Here is a 22,496-nt window from a genome sequence, read left to right as displayed (position 1 = left end):
TAAAAGTTCGAACAGCTATCATGAAAAGTAAATGTATTTGTGTCTTGCCAGCATTAAATATTATTAATCTTTGTAATTCTGGCACTGTGATAGGTGAAAAAAACTATCTGGTTTTAATGGCACTCTTTTGATAATGATATTCAGTAATTTTTTCTCGTCTTACTCCCACTTTTACTTATTTTGTTTAAATTGCTTATTTATAACCTTTTCTCCTTTATTGTGCTGTTAAAACAAATGCACTTTTACTGTACATTCAGTGTTTAGAACTATTCTAAGGTGTAAGGATACATCATTGGATAAGTCATAAAAAGATGTTCTCATGGAGCTTATATTCTAGAGGGAAGAGAAAAATTAACAAGAAAAAGTGTCAGACATATGTTCTAAGATAAAATCAAGGGATATGATCCAGATCTGCTGGGGGGTTACTTTAAGCAAATTGATCAGGAAATGTTTTTCACAAAGGGTGATATTTATATTGAGACACAACTGACAAGAACATCTGTAGAAGATCATCTTTTCAGGTGATACAAACAGCTAATAAAGAGGCATAAATGAGTTAGGTAGTTTATGAATAGAAAGACAGCTATGGGTCTAGAAAGGTGGGGGAGAAAAAGTGGGCAGAGATGGGGTTGGGGAAGTTGGAAAACTCAGTCCACATAAAGGCTGGTAATTCAGGGGAAGGAGTTTTGGTATCATTCCAAGTGTGTTGGGAAGTGATTGAAGCTTTTTGAAGAGGAGTGATATATTCTGATTTCCATCTTAACTGGTCACTCTGTTATGTGTGGAATGAGTAGAAGCAGGGAGAACAATCAGTGGGTAGGGGAATTATCTCGGCAAGAACTGATAGTTACTTAGAATAGAGGATGCTGTTGATGGCCTGCTCAGAGAACCTCTCTGTCCTGTGCACCACACTCCCAGCTACTGTGAAAGTAGGCTTTTATAAATCTCAGCTGACCCCTTCCTGGGAGGCTATACCTCCCCTGCCTTCTTATGGACCTTAGCCAATGACTGATCGACTAGCAGATTCTGTTGCCTAAAGGTGGGGTTAACTGTGCTACAGTTTGTGCTGTAGCAGTTCCTTATGGAATCAGGCTAAAGCTGAATAATCACTAGCTGAGATGACATTCCTACTTAGCATTCCCCACCTGTCCTTCACAGATTCTCTTGCTCCACTTCTCAACAAATAACTTGAACAAGAATCTTCATCTCAGCTCTGTTTTTAGGAAACCTTACCCAAGACACTTGGTTTAGGATGGCAGAGGTTGAAATGGAGCAGACTGGTTTAGAAATGTTTGAAAGCTAGAGTCTGTGGAATGAGAGAAACTTTGTTACTGAGCAATATGGTGGGTAGTGGCATTATTTACTAACCACAGATGTCTGGAAGGAGCAGGTTTGCAAGATGGAGAGGGAAAAATTCAGTTTCAGATATGTTAAGTTTGAGATGTCTATAAATGGATATATTAAGGATGCAATCGAATATTCTGATCTTTTGCTCCAAAGGCCAATCCAGTCCGAAGACCAGTATTTGGGATTCAACTATAATATTCAAATGGTGTTTGAAGGAATGTACCTGAACGAGTGTACTTAAGGTGAGAGTAGAGATGGAAGAAGAGATTAGGTTGCGGCATAAAAATATTCAAGGTTGAACAGAGGAGGAAAAATCTAGCACATACCTTGAGGAGTAGTCAGTGAGTGGTGACTAAACTGTGAGAAGGTGTGTCACAGAGACTTAGAGTAAAGTGTTTCAAGGGGGCTGTGATCAGCTATTGAGTGCAACTGAGCAGTTAATGAAGATGAAGACAGAGAACATATCATGAAATAGGCAACAGGGAAATTTTTGGTGATCTTGACAGGAGAAAAGTTTGACAGGAAAAGTTTCTGAGGTAATGGGAAGAGTGGTAAAGGAGAGAATGGGAGATGATGAAGCTAACACATTGACCTCGGCATTTATCATGTTATGAATAGGACTAGCGAATGAGGTAGTAACTTAAGTGGGGAAAAGAGTGCAAAGGTTTTTATTTTTTATTTTTCGTTAACACAGTTAGAAGGAAAAAACTGATTTTCACAAAAGAGGGGGACAATTGCGGGAGAAAGTTCTTGAATAGACAAAAAGCAATGAGACCTAGTGTTTATGAGTAGGAGTTGGCTTTATCCTGAGGTGGAAACACTTCAAATTTACAACAGGAGGAATGCCAGAGAAATAAGTGCCAACAAAGAAAGCTTTGTAGATGTGGTGTATGGCTAAGTTAGTTTGTGTCTGATTATTTCCGTGTCTTTATTGAAATATGAAATGAGGATCCCAGCTGAGATGAAGGTTAGAGATGGAGTCAGTAATTCGGAGATTTAAGGAGGGAAGAGTAAGTATGAAATAATCATGTTAGAGACTAGGATATTTTATTTATGGAGGAGATGTAGTATTATTTCCTTGTGCTATTGAATGCCCCTTTTGGAAGAATGCTCATGAATTTTTTTTTTTTTGTTTTCATTTTTTTTTTCCATTTTATTTATTTTTTCAGCGTAACAGTATTCATTCTTTTTGCACAACACCCAGTGCTCCATGCAAAACGTGCCCTCCCCATTACCCACCACCTGTTCCCCCAACCTCCCACCCCTGACCCTTCAAAACCCTCAGGTTGTTTTTCAGAGTCCATAGTCTCTTATGGTTCGCCTCCCCTCCCCAATGTCCATAGCCCGCTCCCCCTCTCCCAATCCCACCTCCCCCCAGCAACCCCCAGTTTGTTTTGTGAGATTAAGAGTCATTTATGGTTTGTCTCCCTCCCAATCCCATCTTGTTTCATTTATTCTTCTCCTATCCCCCTACCCCCCCATGTTGCTTCTCCATGTCCTCATATCAGGGAGATCATATGATAGTTGTCTTTCTCCGATTGACTTATTTCACTAAGCATGATACGCTCTAGTTCCATCCACGTCGTCGCAAATGGCAAGATTTCATTTCTTTTGATGGCTGCATAGTATTCCATTGTGTATATATACCACCTCTTCTTTATCCATTCATCTGTTGATGGACATCTAGGTTCTTTCCATAGTCTGGCTATTGTAGACATTGCTGCTATAAACATTCGGGTACACGTGCCCCTTCGGATCACTATGTTTGTATCTTTAGGGTAAATACCCAGTAGTGCAATTGCTGGGTCATAGGGTAGTTCTATTTTCAACATTTTGAGGAACCTCCATGCTGTTTTCCAGAGTGGTTGCACCAGCTTGCATTCCCACCAACAGTGGAGGAGGGTTCCCCTTTCTCCACATCCTCTCCAGCATCTGTCATTTCCTGACTTGTTAATTTTAGCCATTCTGACTGGTGTGAGGTGATATCTCATTGTGGTTTTGATTTGTATTTCCCTGATGCCGAGTGACGTGGAGCACTTTTTCATGTGTCTGTTGGCCATCTGGATGTCTTCTTTGCAGAAATGTCTGTTCATGTCCTCTGCCCATTTCTTGATTGGATTGTTTGTTCTTTGGGTGTTGAGTTTGCTAAGTTCCTTATAGATTTTGGATACTAACCCTTTATCTGATATGTCGTTTGCAAATATCTTCTCCCATTCTGTCAGTTGTCTTTTGGTTTTGTTAACTGTTTCCTTCGCTCATGAATTTTTAATAAAACCAGTCATCAAGATTTTTAGTTTTTTCTAGACATACTTAGGTCCTCAGGAGTAGGTGTGGAATAGGTAAATGGTTGGGTTTAACTAGCATTGGGGTTTTGTCAGGCACGCAGAAGGCAGTTAAAGAATTTGTAAGGGAGTGACAGTCTGTGAGATATGAGCTGGGCTAAGAGGCAAATGAGAGGGAGGATGAAAAGAAAGATGGGTTGGTGAATGGATTAGAGGTTGTCATAGGTTGAAGAAATGTTGAAGTGGTGGTAGTAGAAGATATGAGCTTGAAAGACAAGAGGGAATAAAGAGACTAGGATGTTTGACATCTACATTCAGAGATATTAGAAACATTTGGAAGTAGGTGGATTATAGGAAGAATCATTGGTTGGAGGGGGGTTGAGAATCTTGGAGGACATGGTGTTGGATCATTTACACAGGTGTCAAAATCCCCAAATTTGGGGAAAGGAATAGAGTATAGAGGACACTAAGATGGGGGCTAAAGTCATCAGTGAAATAGAGACATGGGAAACTGGCATAATGTGATATTTGCTTTATTTCATTAATTCCTATGAGTTCTTAGTTTTTAAACTATATTTTATTGTAAGAATGATATTAAAAATCAGAACATAAAGCCAAAATCTCCCATAATTTTATCACTTCATCAGAGGATGGTGGATTTGGACTAAAACTTGTAGCGGCTTCTTGTCTGCTTATTCTAGCCGGTCCAGGTGTTCCATTTGTTTAGCCTACTCTTCATGAAGTATATAGCAGGGTTTGCTACCATGATGAGTGTCTGCCTCTTAGCTGGCAGCCAGCAAGAGTGAGCCCTCAAATGGAGAGGCCTCCTCATTGTGCTGGTTGACCTCCTACCCCCACTGTGCTGATCTCTCCCACGTTGCTAAAATCTGTGACAACCCTTACTGATGATCACTGTTGTAAAATAGGGCAGTAGCCCTTCATTTCTCAAAACTTGTTTCACTGTGGATGCCGTGGTTAGATAGTTTCTCATTATTTTCTCAGTGTTGGTGAATTGATTGCATTTGATGACTCTCTTGAATCCATCCATATCTTCCGTCAGTTCCAGTTATATTTACAAATTATTTGGCAAGTGTGTCCTTTCCATTCCTTGTGACTAATGAGTCTTTATTCCAGTTTGTAAGTGCTGCGCTGCCCAGGTTGTCTTGAACATCTGCTGATTGTTTCTGGACAGGGAATTATGGGGAGAGCGGAATGGATGCTTTCAAAGAGCTGGCTGCCCAGGAAGGCCTATGTATCGCCCATTCAGACAAAATCTACAGCAATGCTGGGGAAAAGAGCTTTGACCGACTCCTGCGCAAGCTCCGGGAGAGGCTTCCCAAGGCCAGAGTGGTGGTCTGCTTCTGCGAAGGTATGACGGTCCGAGGCCTCCTGAGTGCCATGAGGCGCCTGGGCGTCGTGGGAGAGTTCTCACTCATTGGAAGGTAAATTTCAATCAATCTCTCTCTCTCTCTCTTTCTCTCACACTCACACACTACGTTGGCCCACATATGCTTGCTCTCACAAATCTGGATTTCCTGACTCCAGTGAGGGTGAGATGTGTTCTAGGCTGAACCTTAACTCTGGATCATGGAGAGTGGAGCTATCATCATTTTTCTGCTAGACAAGAACAGGGTAGTTGATAACAAGATGATGAGACTATTTCAGAGAAAGGTGGGAAGCTATTGCCAGAATGTTTTGTTTTTTAAAGAATTGTTCTTTTCATGTGCTTCTGGCCCCTTTCAACCCTCCGGCCCCCAAACCACACACATACTTATGTCTTCACACTTCCTAAACATAAGAATCTTAATGGAGTATTGGTGGTTGGAGGGTAGCAGTGAAGATGGAAATATATAGTAAGACACAAAATTTAAAAGGCTGGTTAAATGTAAGTGAAAATATACAGCGGAACTGTGGAACTTGATAATGTGCTCTTTACATGCATGGGATGGCTGAGTGATGCTTTCCGCAAGTGACTCCTGAAATAGCAGGTGGTGACTTCTAAAATCTCTGCTATTCTTTCTAGATCATATGTACTTGTGTGGGAGTAGATTTTCAGTATCATTGGTTTTTAACGTAACAGGTATCTTGTTTAATATAGCACAAAGCAACTGCTAAATTTTTCCAAGGAACCTACTGAGTTTACCTAAATGAAAGCCTCCACTGATCCCTGACTTAGTCACACTCATTTTCTAGATTGCTTTTTCTCTTTCTATCTCCTCTATTGGCTAGAATAAAATCTAAATCTCACCTGTTGAAATACCTCAAACACTAGCCCTCTTCTCTAGGAAGCTGAGTAGTAGTGGTATGGACATCCTCTCCAGACCTTTCCCTCTGTCCTTGAACTTGTGGTAATGATTGCAACAGTAGTAACACTAATCTCATCATCATGTGAAACCAGAGGTACAGGACACTTCAAAGACTTTAGAGAAGAAGGTAGGATATACAACTAATTAAAAAAGAAGTACTCTCTCATGAGGAGATATGGAATCAAGATCAAAATATAATTCAAGATTAAGAATATTTTTGAATTTAAGTATAGTTGGCACACTGTCACAAAATGTCATTTTGGCTTCTTCAACACGATGCAGCTGTGTAAAGCCACTTAAGAAAACAAGTCTTCAAAACAAGTATTTAAAAAAGGAATATTATTTCCTTTATGACTGAAAAGGAGGTAAGCAGCATTGTTGCATTATTATGCAGAATAGGGTTGGTAATATATGTATCAGAACAGGTGGCCTACAGATATTCAGTCCTTTTTATTAATTTTGTAAAATTACTGATTTTATGAAGGGCACTTATTTTAAAAATATTTTCATGTTTACCATTTTCAAGAGAACAATTGCTTATTTTTTTCAGAATTCATTCTCTTTAATATCCATAAAGACACTATCTACCTGGATTCTGAAGATCTTAAAGAGATGTGGCAAATATGTGAACTTTGGGATTTACAGACTGCCTAATTGTGAAATATAATTACACAAATGTTGCAGTGAGTAATTGGAGTATAAAGGATTCATTCCATCATCATTATTTAAAAGCTGAACAAAGATGGCAATATAAACTTACCTCTCTGGTTCTTGCTTACCTGCAATATAGCTGAACTCATGCAAGTATTTCTGAGTCTCATGCATGTTTGCTTATGAAGAGGTCAGCTACATGTGATATCTACCTCTTCTATTCCTCTCTTTCTCTGCTCTACCTCTGCTGGGTCCTACTGACACATTCTAGGTAACTGTCATGACAGTGAACACCTGAACTTCTGAGGATGCTGTTCCCTGTACCAGGGATTATTGCCAGTGACTCATGGAGCCCTTGAAATGCCAAAGCTGTGCCAGATTGCTGCTTCTCTGCCTTTCTGGACTGTATTCTTCAAGGGTCTATCAGAGTGGTATTGACTGTTGCTCTCGTATCTTAGAGGATTAGGGGGGAAATGACCTTTTCTCATTCTTGGTTCACAGTTATCTCCCTTCCTTGGGAGATATATCAGTTCAGATATGACTCTGTAGGGAGCTGAACAAGGAACCAAGCCAAGCAGTAACACTATACCATACCTAGAATTAGCTTTCCCTTCAGATGTTTGATTCTCCCACTTTCTGAGGGATACATTCTATCCCAAACTCTCCTGTCACTCATGGCAATGGACATGTGGTGGACCTGATTCTCTCATTTCTGCAGGGATGTTCAGAAGGGTTATAGTTTAACATCAAGTTGCAACTTCTAGCTGCATATTCAGCATATCTCCCTCCTACTTGAAGGGGTTTCATTTACTAAATGATGGTACTCTTTTGAGGTCAGGAGCCATTGTTTGGTTTCTTTCACAGCACATGGTCTGTTTCTGGCTGCTGCCAGATTTACAAGAGGACATTGTGGAGATGGTGATGGACCTCTTTTATAGAGGTGGAGATAAGTAAGTCATAGTTTAGATTGCTGCAAAAGATACTTAATTTAAAAAATAATTAGAACTTCCTGAATGAAGATTTATAGTCCCTTGCCCCCACGACTCCTCTTTTCTCTCATACTTCACAGGAACATAAGAGGAAATGTTGGTGGCACCATTCAAACATATCCAGACTTTGACAACTTATTGTTGTTCTTGTCACAGCCAGCCTGGTCCAAGGCAGATTCATCACTCACGTGGGTTATTGCAGTATCCTCCTAATTGACCCTTGCCACATCCCCATCATCTATTCTTAAGGCAAAGTGATCTTTTAAAATTTAAGTCAGGTAATTTAAATTTTTTAAAATTTAAGTCACTCTTTATGTGCTTAATACCTCAAAATGTCTTCCCATTTTTTTCATGATGAAGTCTTACCATGGCCTTAAAATCCCGCCTCTGTTGTTGGGGCTAAGTTTTTTATAATGGCATAATAAACTATGATAACGGAAATAGAACTTTTAAGTAGGAATTTTCAAACATAATACAAACATTCTATATTTAATGAATATAGGATAATGGAAAAACAAAACAAAAAGTTTTATGGGCTGAGATTTCTAGCTCTGCCACAAAGTAATCATGTGATCTTCCTTAAGTCACTTTTTGTCCTGAGTCTATTTTTTTTTCACAAATTAACAACCTATCACCTGTTAAGACCATATGACAAAACTATTATCAACATGAACATATTTATAGATTCATTTTTTCTAAAGTTATTCATGAATTTGTATTAATCTATTTAGATTTTCTTACCCACCACTTTATTAAAACCAGGAGAATTTGTTGAATATAGCTGGTCAGTATTAGTGTCTTAATGTGGCCGTGGAATGTAGCCAGCAGGCCCATAGGAAAATCAAACCTTAGACTTTGGGCAAATTGGCAGAACATTGTCACCAAGTAAGTTAACTAACCACAATTTAATCATTATGCAAAAAGTAAGTTCCATCTTGGTTCTATGAAAATGCTTCTTTTGACATGATTCTCAGAATTGTGCTCACCATATCTATAATTATAATTTTAATATGATGGTGATGATGAACACATTCTTTTGGGCCTTACTATATGCCAGGCACTATTCTAAAGTTCTAAAGTTGTATACTTTAACTTATCGTAACAGTATGATGAGAAAGTGCTAACACTGTTCCCACTTTGATGTATAGAGAAGTAAACTTGTCAAAAGTGCTGTAAAGCCAGAGATGGGATTTGAACCTAGGCAGTTTGGCTTCAGAATTCATGGTCTTTATCTTGAAGTTATACTGTGTCAAGCTGTGATTGTTTTATTTAAGAGATATTAACATTACCCATAGTTTCCTTTCAGTTTGCTCTCTCTTCTAGAGATCTTATTGTTTAGATTCACCTTCTTTGGGAAAATCAACTGAAGTATCTCTGTAAAAAAGTTTTACATTTGTAATTATTCTCTACTTCTTTGAATCCCTTTTTTCTCCTAGTATTAAGTGTTTGGTATGATAATTCAATAAAGGGATCATATGTTTCAGGTTGATTATTTTTCATCATAACATGAGACTCCATAGTCTTATCTACCCTGTTTTCCTCATCTTAGGAAGCCCTTATAGCAGGTTTATATTCTATCTTCTTAGGAGCCTTTGGTTAAATATCTTCTGTATGCCATATTTAACTATATATTTCCTAGCCCCCTTTATTTGGATTATGACCTCATCTTCTAATTTCTCCACTATACAAAAGAAATATCCAATAAAGACCATGAAGTCAATAACCTCTCATTTTGCCCCCTCTCCCTACTATATCCTGGCCAATTAAACTTTAAATATAGGGTCCTTACATTTCAAATGCTTATCCCTTATTGGTGTGTGCTGTTTTATCTATCATCTCTCCCAGTTCTTATCTTCTAACCCACTAGACCCATTTTCCATTATCTGTCACTGCAGAGAAATTCCTTCTAAAACTCGATCCACGAAAACACTGACACCATGGTTTTTGAGTTGAAAGCACAACAAACAACATTAAGCATGTATTTTTTTTTTAATGGCTGAAAAGGAGCAATTGCTTTTTCTGGAAAGAAGGCTACTGTAATTTTATTTATTTTATTATTTTTAATAAATTTTTTATTATGTTATATTAGTCACTATATAGTATATCATTAGTTTTTGATGTAGTGTTCCATGATTCATTGTTTGTGTATAACACCCAGTTCTCCATGTAATACATGCCCTTCTTAATACCCATCACTGGGCTCACCCATCCCCTTACCCCCTCCCCTTTAAAACCCTCTGATTGATTCCCAGAGTCCATAGTCTCTTGTGGTTCATCTCCCCCTGTGATTTCCACCTCTTCATTTTCTCCTTCCTTCTCCTAATGTCCTCCATGGTATTCCTTATGTCCCATAGATAAGTGAAATCATATGGTAATTGTCTTTCTCTGTTTGACTCATTTCACTTAGCATAATTGCCTCCAGTTTCATCCATCAGCAAATGTTGGGTATTCATCCTTTCTGATAGCTGGGTAATATTCCATTGTATATATGGACCACATCTTCTTTATCCATTCATCTGTTGAAGGGCATCTCGGCTCCTAACACACTTTGGCTGTTGTGGGCATTGCTGCTATGAACATTGAGGTGCATATGGCCCTTCTTTTCACTACATCTGTATCTTTAGGGTAAATACTCAGTAGTGCAATTGCCAGGTCATAGGGTAGCTCTCTTTTTTTTTTTTTTTAAGATTTTATTTATTTATTTGACAGAGAGAGAGATCACAAGTAGGCAGAGAGGCAGGCAGAGAGAGAGGAGGAAGCAGGCTCCCTGCAGAGCAGAGAGCCTGATGCGGGGCTCGATCCCAGGACCCTGAGATCATGACCTGAGCAGAAGGCAGGGGCTTAATCCACTGAGCCACCCAGGCGCCCCAAAGGGGTAGCTCTCTTTTTAACTTTTTAAGGAACATCCACACTGTTTTCCAAAGTAGCTGTACCAACTTGCATTCCCACCAACAGTGTAAGAGGCTTCCCCTTTCTCCACAACCTCTCCAACATTTATTGTTTCTTCTCTTATCAATAGCCTTGTCAACAGTTTCATTTTAAAACAAAGGAAATACCTGTTTTTTTATTTTTAGTTTCTTGCTTTTTACAAGGCAATCTTTTTGCCTTTTTCTTCCAATAACACATATTTGGAAATGACTTTGATAACCTTGAACAAGATGATATACCATGGTGTTATGTTCACACGCTCAATTTTTTTTAATGAAAAATGAATTATTTTAGATCCCGTTTTTCTGCTGTGGAAAAAAAAATGGGGGAAATACCTAAAGTTTTCAGCCTTCAAACAAAATTGCAAAGGTTATATATTACAAAGTACATGTGGATTTTCAGTGAAGTGTGACTTCCACCAAAATGGATTAAAATCAAGAGGCTGATGAGCATTTTCAGATGCATGATGGTTCAACTTATAGATACATAACCTGGCCTTCTCTAAGTTCTCAAGGGCAGAAAATGGTTGCTAACCTTCCTTAAAACATGCCTCCACAGGCAGATTAATGAGAGCTTTGTGGAAGAATACACTGCTAGAAAAAGACTGAAAAAATGTGTTCAAGGGAAGGAGATGGGATTTAGTTTAGAGTATGCTGGAGAATAAATACTATTTGTAGGATACTGACAAGTTTTATTTATTTATTTATTTATTTATTTATTTATTCATTCAGCGTAACAGTATACATTGTTTTTGCACCACACCCAGTGCTCCATGCAATACGTGCCCTCCCTATTACCCATCACCTGGTTCCCCCAACCTCCCACCCCCCCCCCCTTCAAAACCCTCAGGTTGTTTTTCAGAGTCCATAGTCTCTTATGGTTCGCCTCCCCTTCCAATTTCCCTCAACTTCCTTCTCCTCTCCATCTCCCAATGTCCTCCACTGACAAGTATTTTGAGCATAGATCTCAGCCACAGAAGTGCTCAGGATTTTCACAATAATTGGTGGCTGATTTATTTATTTTTTTTTGTTTGTTTGTTTGTTTTATTTATTCTTTAATAAGTCTTCTCTACACCAATACCTATTTCCATGTTTCAGATAATGGACATCTGAAAACTGAAAGACTAATATTGTGGTCTCTACTTGCCTTTTGGATACTGGAAACAGTGAAGGGTCTTGGGTGCCCTTTGTATTTATAAGGCACTGGCTCAATTTGAATGGTTGAAAAAGGAAGTCATTATGGATTGAGTTTAGTTTGCATTTGAGGCTGATTGAAGACAACAGGGAATTTGTCTTAATACACTTTTTGTAATTCGTATGATAGTCTATTTGCAACCTGACTGCACAACAGAAGAAGCAGGGGCACTTAAAAATGAAGATTCTTGGATCCCGCCCCAGGCCATCAATAGAATTTCTTGGTGAAGGACTTTGGATCTTCTTTTTTTAAAGACTGAAGATGAGTTAAATTTCAGAACCATTACCCTCTGATGCCTACATCTGTGCTTTGCACCCAGGTGGCAATCACTATGAATGAATTGCTTTCAGGACATATTTGAAAGGACAAATGAAATGAAATTTAACTCTACTGCCTGTTATTTAGCTCTGTTTTTTTTTTTTTTTTAATTCTTAAAATTTATTTGCCTTCAAGATTTTCTTTCAAAAGTAAAGATATATCTGAAAATAGTAAATAATAATAATATTGACAGTAGTAGTGGCAGTAATGGTAATAAACACTATTTGAAGCTCTGTTATTTCTTATATTTCTACCCTCTCCTGATGCCCAGACTGGCATGTTGACCTGTCCTGTGAAAACATAATCATGTCCTAGTTTTCTGACTAATCAAGATGCAGAGTAGGAAGCATTTAAGCATGTGGCAGATTAGTCCAGTCATCTCTGAGCAATGAACTACTATTTCTTGCTGATTGTGGAACTGGGGTCTGATGACTGTGCTGCTCATCAGCTGCTTGTCTGTCTATATCATAAATCATAAAAACATCAGTTCCTATGCTCCATCTTCTTCAGATTCTATTTCAGTATGTTTGGGGATGGATTGAAGAGTATGTACATTTCCAATCAGCATTATTGAAATTCACAAATTTTAAGTGTTTCATTTGATGAGTTTTGGCAACTCTAAATGGTAATGTAAGCGCTATAACTATGTAAATCACAGTATAGACTATTTCTATTACAATAAAACATTCCTCAATGCCCCTTGGCCAGCATTCCTCTCCAAACTCTGGACACAGGCAACAACTGGTCTGCTTTCTGTCCTTACACTTTTCCTTTTCTAGAGTGTTGTATAAAGGAAATCGTATGGAATGGAGTCTTTTATGTCTGACTTCTTTTAATTGGCAGTGTGTTTTTAGATACACCCATGCAGTTGTACATATTAGTCGCTTCTTTATTGCTGAGTAGCATTCTATGGCATGGATATGCTTCAATTTGCTAATCCATTCTCCTTTTGATGAACATTTGGGTCATTTCCAGTTTTGACTATAATGAATAATGCAACTATAAACATCCCATCCATGTATAAGTCTTTGAGTGGACATATAAGTTTAATGTTCTTAAATATCTAGGGGTGAGATTATGGGTCACATGGTAAGTCTATATTTCACTTTATAAGTTTCTTTATAAGAAAATGCCAAATTATTTTCTGAAGTGGCAGCACAATTTTGCACTTCCCCCAGTGTGTATGAAAGTTCTAATTCCTTTACATCTTCACCAAAATAGTATTGTTAGTCTTTTTACTTTTAGCTATTCTGGTGGGTGGGCAGTGGTATCTCTTTGTGGTTTTAATTTGCATTTTCATAATGACTAATAAAGTTGAATTTTTATGTGCTTATTTGCCATTTTAATATCTTTTTTGGTGAAATCTTTTGTAGACATATGTGTTCATCTTGTTATCAGGTTGTTAGTCTTATTATGAAGTTGTAAAAGTTCTTTGTAATTACTGGACCCAAATCATTTATAATATACATATATAGCATATATTTTCTCTTAGTATGTGTCTGAAAATTCGATTGTGTTAACAGGATCATTGGATGATAGGATGGTTTAAATTTTGAAAGTCCAGTTATTAATTTCTTCTTTTATGACTTATGTTCATTATGTTCTATCAAAGATAGCTTTACAAATAGTTTTTGTAGAAGTTTTATAGTGTTTCCTTCGATATTTAGATGTATGATTAAGTTATATATTTGGAATTAGTTTTCATACATGTCGTGAGATAAGGGTGAATACTCTTTTTCTGACCTAAAATATCCAGTTGTTCCAGAACTGTTTTGTTGAAAAGACTATCATTTCTCCATTAAAATAGCCTACGATTTGTTGAAAACAATGGTGTATATATGTATGTATATTAATTAAACATTTTTAATGTTCCATTTTATCTTTACCTTTGACTTACTATATAGTTCTTTATTATTTTATGAATAGTTGATCTGGGGCTCGTAATATGTTTCTTTACATTATTAATATCCACATAATTGGATATTAATATCCAATTAATATCCAAGAATATTATACCATATTACATATAGGCAGTGAACTTTATAGCAATATATTTTTAATTCTCCCTCTTGATGTATGTTCTATTATTGTATTATTATTATTGTATATTTTACTTCTAATTCTGTTATAAAGTGTAAAATATACTTATTTTTGCTTAGTCAATTGTTTAAGAAACTAAAAATGAGAAAAAAATTACTTTCTCTAATTACCTATATAATTGCTTTTCCATTCCTTTGTGTAAATCCAATTTTCTTTTCTTTTTTAAATCCAATTCAGCATTATTTTTCTTCTCTCTGAAGAATATTTTTTAATATTGCTTGTGAGGCTGGTCTGCTGAAATAAATTTTGTCTGTAATGTTTTTTATATTACCTTAATTTAAAAACAATCAAATATCTGGTATAGAATTCTAGGTTGATTGGTGGTGTTTTCTACTTCCAATATTTGAGAGATATTATTCAATTCTATTTTTTTGGCTTGCATAGCTTCTGAGGAAAAATCTGCTATATGCTGTAATTCTTTGTTCCTTGAATAATGTGTATTTTTAACCTCTGATTGTTTTGAGCGTGTCTTTTTATCACTTGTTTTCAGCAATTTGATTATAATCCTTGATGTGGTTCATAGTTTTTTCAAATCTAATTTGGAAAATAATTGCCTGTTATTTCCTTAAATATTATTTTTGTCCATGCCTTTCTTTGTTTTTCTGTCTTGGGCTCCAATTTATGTATATTTGATTGCTTGATATTTTTGTACAGGAAAATTATGTGTCTTTTTTTCACTTCCCCTTTTTTGTTTCATTTTCTACAATTTTCTATTGATATGACTTTGAGTCCACAGGTTTTTTTTTGCCATTTCTAATCTGTTCTTAATCACATAATGTATATTTTTAATTTCAGAGATTGTGCTTTTCATCTTCTAAAGTCATTTCATTATAATTAAGAACATTTTTGTGTGTCTTCATTCCCTTTGCATTTATTAAGTTTTGTTTTATTGCCTAGCATATGTTATTCTCTGAAGAATGTTCCAAGTGTGCTTGAGGGGACTCTCTATTGTTGTTGGATTCAGGCTTCCATAAATGCCTTTTAGGTCTAGTTTCTTCATTGTTGTTAAAGTCTTCTATTTCCTGTTGATATTCTGTCTAGTTCTATCCATTATGAAAAATGGGATATTGAAGTCTCCAAATATTATTGTTGAGTTGTCTTTTTCTCCCTTTAACTTAGTTTTTGTTTCATGTATTTTGAGTTTCTCTTGCTAGGTGTATGTATGTTTCAAATAGCTGTATTTTCCTGATAGATTGATGCTTTTATCATTAGAAAATGTTCCTCTTTTTATCAAGTGACTCTTTGTTTTAAAGCTTAAAATTTTCCTGATAAGTGTATAGCTACTCCTGACTTTTAATGATCCCTATTTACATTGTATATCTTTTTCCGTCCTTTCATTTTCAACATATCTGTACTGTACATAAAATATTTCCTATAGACAGCATGTAGTTGATCTTACTTCTTTAAATCTAGACTTACTGTCTCTACCTTTTGATTACATTGTTTAATCCTTTCATATATAATGTAATTATTGATGTAGTTGGAGTTACATCTACCATTTTATATTTTGTTTCTCAATGTTTCATTTCTTTTTTTTCTCAATTATTCCTATAATCATTTTTTCACTATATTTAAAAAAATTATTTTCTTAGTGGTTTTTCTAGGGCTTACCATATAGCCTTAACCAATGAGTCCACTTCAAAATGATGCTAACCTAATTTCAGTGAGATATACAAATTTTACTTTTATATAGCTCTATTTCCCTTTTCTTCTTCTTATGCTGTTGTTACACATTACATTTATACATATTAGAAACTTAGTAATACATTGTCATAGTTATTGTTTTAGAAGTTATACCTATTATAGAAACTGACAAGACAAAAGGGAGTAAGTATATTATTTGTTGGGATTTTTATATTTGCCATTCGATTTACTATTTCAGATTCTCTACATTTTTTTCCCTATGGATGCAAGTTACTCCCTGGTGTCATTTATATACCAGATACATTTTGTTCCTACCTCCCACCTTTGTGCTATTGTCAAATAAATTCCATTTTCCTATTTTGTAGGTCCCCAAACAAAATTATATGCATGTTGTTTTATACAATTGCTTTTAAATCATTGAAGTATAGAAAGAAGAAGAAATATGCATTTATACTATCTTTTATAATTACTTGACTACCTTTATCTAAGCGGGTGTGTGTGTGTGTGTGTGTGTGTTTTGAATTTCCATCGTGGGTAACTTGCTTTAAGCCTAAATTATTTCCTTTAATATTTAATCTATCTACCTTTTATTTTTTTTTGGAGGGGGTAGGACTTCCAGCAGTGAATTTACTCAGTGTTTGCTTATCTAGGAATATCTTTATTTCACTTTCATTTTTGAAAAATGGTTTTGCTGGATATAAGATATTTGGTCAACAGCTTCTTATTTTAGCACTTTGGATATGTCACCTAGCTGCCTTTGGCCACCATTATTTCTCATATGAGCTCATTTCTTGTTCTGACCAGAGAAGTTGAAAGTGTTGGGGCAGGGGGTGTTCCAGTGTTCTACTGGAAAGGCCTTAACTCTTGGTAACCCTTATCTTGTCCCATTTCTCCTTATTATAATTTTAATGGATGGTAAAATAACTGTGGTTACTGCTTTATCTATCCTAGAGAGTAAAAAATGAATGACTTCTTCTCATTGAATGATTATTCCAGAGTTTTAGCTATATATTGTGGAATGCTGACATTTGCACAAAAGAAATTTATATTTTTTTCCTGAGGTACTTACCCAGAGCCCTAGTTGTAGCTACAGCCAATGTCTGGTGTGTTCTCATATTGGGAGAATTTGGATCTTTGCTTTTTATCTGATGTCTCTTAGAGATGAGCTAGGTTTCTACATCTTTTAAAAATAACATTGAAGATTGGAAAAAAGCATGCTTTGAACATTCCTTTTTACACTTTTTTCATAGTAATAATTTTCTTTCTGCAAAAGTATACTTCCAAGAAATTACCATAGGCAATTTTTCAAATTGTAGGCACAGTTTCAGAGATATATGGAAACACTACACAATAAGTAGGGAGTATAACCTAAAGGCCGTCTAGGTTTGGCATTCCTCTCTAGGGAGGAGATAAACCGGTGTATTTTTTTCTTCCTTCCTCACCAAATGTAGCACATTGTATAGTCATTAAAACTCACTCTAGCCAATCCTTTAAGGATTGCAAACCTAGCTAAAAACTCAAAGGAGCCAGAATTGCAAAAAATGTCTCAGTAACAAAGTACAGGCACACCTCATTTTATTGCATTTCTCTTTATTACACTTCACAGATTCTGCATTTTTTATAAATTGAAGGCGGGTGGCAACCTTGCAATGAGCAAGTCTGTCACGTCATTTTCCAATAGTGTTTGCTTACTTTGTATCTCTGTGTCACATTTTCATAATTCTCATAATATTTCAAACTTTTAATTATCATTATATTTGTTATGGTGATCTGATATCAGTAGTCTTTGATGTTACCACTGTCATTGTTTGGGGGCAATACAAATCACATGTATTTATGAGAAAACTAAATTGATAAATGTATGTATTCTGACTGCTCACTGATCAACCATTCTCCTCTCCTGTCTTGCTCCTTCTCCCCAGGCCTCCCTTTTGTCAGAGGCACAGGGAATAGTGCTTTATATTGAAAATTAAGCCAATTAAGAACGCTATAAGGGCCTGTAAGTGTTTAGGCCAGAGGACTTTTACTTTCAGTCAAAAGATAGAAATGATGAAGCTTAGTGAGCATGTCAAAAGCTGAAATAGGCCAAATGCTTAGCCTCTTGTATCAAACAGATAGCAAAGTTGTGAATGCAAAGTAAAAATTCCTGAAGAAAATTAAAAATAGCAATTCAGTGAACATACAAATAATAAGAAAGTGAGGCAGTCCTTTTGCTTATGTGGAGAATGGTTTAGTGGTCTGGATAGAAGATCAAACCAGCTGTAAAATTACGTTAGGTCAACCAGAGGATGACCCTGACTTTCTTCAAATCTGTGAAAGCTTAACAGATGGCAAAGCTGCAAAAGAAGAGTTTGAAGCTAGCAGGGGTAGGTTCATGATGTTTAAGGAAAGAAAACATATCCATATCATAAAACTGCAAGGTGAAGCAGTATGTGCTGATGTAGAAGCTGCAGCAAGTTATTCAGAAGATCTAGCTAAGATCATGATGAAGGTGGCTACCTTAAACAATAGATTTTCAATGTAAATGAAACAACCTTCTGTTGGGAGAAGATGCCATCTAGGACTTCCATAGCTAGAGAGAAGTCAATGTGTGGCTTCAAAGCTTCAAAGGACAGGCTGACTCTCTAATTGGGGCTACTGCAGCTGGTGACTTGAAGTTGAAGCCAAGGCTCATTTATTATTCTGAAAGTCCTAGGGCCCTTGAGAACTATGCTAAATCTACTTTGCCTGTGCTCTGTAAATGAACAACAAAGTCTGGATAACAGCGTATCTGTTTACAAGATGGTTCACTGAATATTTTAAGCCTAATGTTGAGACCTACTACTCAGAAAAAAAGGCTTCTTTCAAAATTGTACTGCTTACTGATGATGCACCTGGTCACCAAAGAACTCCGTTGGAGATGTACAATGAGATTAATGTTGTTTTCATGCCTGTGAAGGAACATCCATTCTGTGGCCCATGGACAACAGGATTAATCAACTTTCTTATTATTTAAGAAATACATTTTTGTAAAGGTATAGCTGCCATAGTAATTCCTCTGATGAATTGGGCAAAGTAAATTGAAAGCTCTCTGAAAAGAATTCACTACTCTAGATGCCATTGAGAGCATTCATGATTCATGGTCAGAGTTCAAAATAGCAACACTAACAGGAGTGTGGAAGAAGTTGATTCTAATGTTCGTGGATGAACTTTGAGGGGTTCAGGTGGAGGACGTAACTACAGAAGTGGTAGAAATAGCATGAAAACTAAAATTATAAGTGGAGCCTGAACATATGACTGAATTGCTGTAATCTCATAGTAAAACTTGAATTGATGAGGACTTTGCTATAAGGATAAGCAAAGAAAGTGGTTTCTTGAGATGGAATCTATTCCAGGAGAAGATGCTATGAGGATTATTGAAATAATAGCAAATAATTTATAATACTACATAAATATAGTTGATAAAGCAGTGACAGAGCTTGAGAGGATTAACTCCACAGTTTTGAAGGAAGGTCTAATGTGAGTAGAATCTATTAAACAGCATCACATGCTACAGAGAAATCATTTATGAAGGAAGAGTCAATCAGTGTGGCAAACTTTATTGTATTCTTATTTTAAGAAATTGCCACAGCCACCCCAACCCTCAGGACCCACCACTCTGATCAGTCAGAAGCCCTCAACATTGAGGCAGGACCTTCCACCAGCAGAAATATTGTGACTTACTGAGAGCACAGATGATAGGTAACATTTTTTAGTAATAAAGTGTTTTTAAGTTAAGTTATATAGATCGTGGTTTTTTTAGACATAATGCTGTTGCACACTTAATAGACTCCAGTATTGTATAACATAATTTTTATATGCACTAGGACACCAAAAAATTCAGTTGACTTGCTTTATTGCAATATTTACTTTATTGAAGTGGTCTAGAACTGAACCCACAATATCTCTAAGGTTTATTACAGAAGAGTAGATTACCTGCATGTTTTCCCAAAATAGAGTATTGAAAATTATTAGATCAATTTTCTGATTTTTGCCACTACATCCTATTGGAAAAATTTACATTGATTGTTATGAAATCACTTAATGAAACTTACAATATCAAAAGGATAACACTGAGTTTATTAACTATACTTCAGGTTATTTAATTAGTGGTATTTATACTTGTGTCCTCTAGGCTTTATGTGTTGAGTTTTCTGTGAAGAAAGAAAGGTGTTTGTTAAGCTTGACTTTTTGTAGAGGAAGACTTGTGGAATGTTAAATGTTCATCTTTCCAACATCTTATTTCCTCAAAGCCCAACTTGATGAGAATATGTTTCCAAAGTCACTCATTTGGCTGTTGCCAGATCTCGGGCTCTTGCTGGCTGTTTTGCTGGAGATGGTTTCTTGCCACATGGACCTCTCCATGGGGCAGTTATTGGATATCTGGCTTCTCTAGATCAAAAGTGAGAAACAGTAACACAGAACAAGAGAGAGAAAGGGAGGGAGAGATGTAAATAACCTAATAATGGAAGTGATATCTCATTACTTTTGCCATATTCTATTCATTAGAAGTATATCGCTAGGTCAGTGACTCAAGGGGAGGAAATTGTATGAGAAAATGAATATCAGAATGTAAAACTATTTTAGAAGCTATCTATTACAATAGTATAAACAGAGCCACAGTATTTGAATTTGTAGCTCACCTTTTTAAAATAAGTTTAAAATAATAAGTGTTCTTAGTCATGTCATGGTCTTGTTTTTAAAGGTACTATGATAATAAGGTTAAAGTAAGAATCACAATGAAACTTTTGCACAGCTATCATTAAAGGACATAAATACCCTCTGCTAACATTGTTATCACTTGAGTTTTTTGGAAAATTTTAGAAGACAATTATTGCAACTCTACTTTTTTCTAAATGTCTTTCATTTAAAAAGCTTTGGGAAGACCTATCACCAGTTGTCTTAATATACCTATATATGTGATGTTTCTTGGCTAGATTTTTTTATATTATCCATACGACCTTGAGGATGGCAGTATGTTTAAAACAGGAATATTTCACTTTATTGAAGTTGATTTGACTTTGTCAGTATTCCTTTAAAATGGTAAATAATAAAAATAAAACAATATAATATGAATAAGTACAAATGCAGAATCCATCTCATAAATCCAAAATATCCTCTTCTGGTTCATTGTATTATTTTAAAAATCACAAATGGAATTCTCAATTCTTCGTACATAATTTCTGTGAAAAAGAAAATATGTGAATGGTGTATCTTCCTAGTAACATAAGAAAGAACTAATATCTTCCTTTTTCTTTTTCTTTTTTTTTAAGATTTTATTTATTTATTTGACAGAGAGTGATGGAGAGAACACAAGCAGGGGGAGTTGGAGAGGGAGAAGCAGGCTTCCCCCTGAGCAGGGAGCCTGACTAGGGGGCTTGATTCCAGGACCCTGGGACCGTGCATGACCTGAGCTGAAGGCAGATGCCCAACGACTGAGCCACCCAGGCATCCCAGAGCTAATATATTCCTTAAAGATAATATGGGTTATATTAGGCTTTGAAAGTATACTGATATATTTTACAGAACACACCATAACATTTGGTTTATGTACATCTATATCTTATAGGAACACTGTGGCTTTGGGAAAACCTCTAAGCCTCCTTCCTCACTTTTAAAAGAGACAAATATTGGTACTTAACATAGTTCCCATCTTTTTAGTTATCTTGCCAATTAAATGATAAAATGTAAGCATGATAAGAATAAGACCTTTGTTTAGCTCATTGCTGAATTTCTAGTACAGCTATAACAATTCCTGGAACTTAGTAGGTATTCAGTACATACTTGAAGGGTGCCTGGGAGGCTCATTTGGTTAAATGTCTGAATCTTGGTTTCAGCTCAGGTGATGATCGCAGTGTCATGGGATCAAGCCCTATATCAGTCTGCATGCTCAGTGGGGAGTCTGCTTGAGATTCTCTCTCTCCCTCTCTTTGCCCCTTCCCCTGCTCTCTCTTTCTCTCTAAAATAAATACATAAATCTTTAAAAATTGAATATACTTGATATTAGATAAGTCCAGTTTAGTACCTGACACATAGTAAACACTTAATAAATGATGAAAGATATGATTATTCAATAAGATATGTTTCTCTGAAGTTAGTGAGAATCTTTTAACTGGGAATAGTCAAACAGAAATGACAGAACACCTATCAGGAACTTTGAGAGATTACTGTATTAGAAGATCTGTTGGTCTACATGATTTTAAGTCATGATATATTGTAAGTACTCTTTTAGAGTTGATGGCTCAATAGACTTAGCTTCATTTTGAGGATTAAAAAGCACAGTATAGTTTTAACATCTTCTCATGGGCTTCTCCAGGCAACTGGGTTGAGGAAATCAGTACTGAAGACTCAAGAGATACTGATTTACTAAGATTTTGGTTTAGATCACTTAGTTCTATCTCCTGTAGAATCAGCAGCTTGAAAATATTTGAAAACAAAACAAAACAAAAATCTACAAGTTTCCCTTCAAGATAAATTAAATATTATAGTTCTTTCACGTTTCCCAAGCAAGGGGATTGTATCTATTATATACCGAAATAATTAGTTGTTTTAGTAAATTCTTAGAAAAGATAATTAAATCTTTTAACTATGTCTCTAAATTGACCAGTGAATTACATCAAATAATTACTCTAATAGAATAGTTTTTGACTAGCAGTCATAAGAATCAGAAATAGTTGGATTATAACCCCAGCTTCCATATTCATTGCTAAAGATCTTGA

The 22,496-nt window shown here is 35.9% G+C and overlaps 1 protein-coding gene across 3 annotated transcripts in view; it reads left to right on the top strand.

Moving 5' to 3' along the window:
• Positions 1-22,496, top strand: part of GRM1 (glutamate metabotropic receptor 1) — a 440,097-nt gene that overhangs the window by 132,261 nt on the left and 285,340 nt on the right. For all 3 annotated transcript variants that reach the window (XM_046004121.1, XM_046004123.1, XM_046004122.1), the window contains one exon: positions 4,822-5,071. In XM_046004121.1, coding sequence (XP_045860077.1) covers positions 4,822-5,071 — 250 coding nt within the window. The remainder of the gene's footprint in view (positions 1-4,821; positions 5,072-22,496) is intronic.

The sequence above is a fragment of the Meles meles genome, chromosome 5, assembly GCF_922984935.1.
Source record: "Meles meles chromosome 5, mMelMel3.1 paternal haplotype, whole genome shotgun sequence".
NCBI lineage: Eukaryota > Metazoa > Chordata > Mammalia > Carnivora > Mustelidae > Meles > Meles meles.
This window is presented reverse-complemented; position numbering and strand designations above follow the sequence as displayed.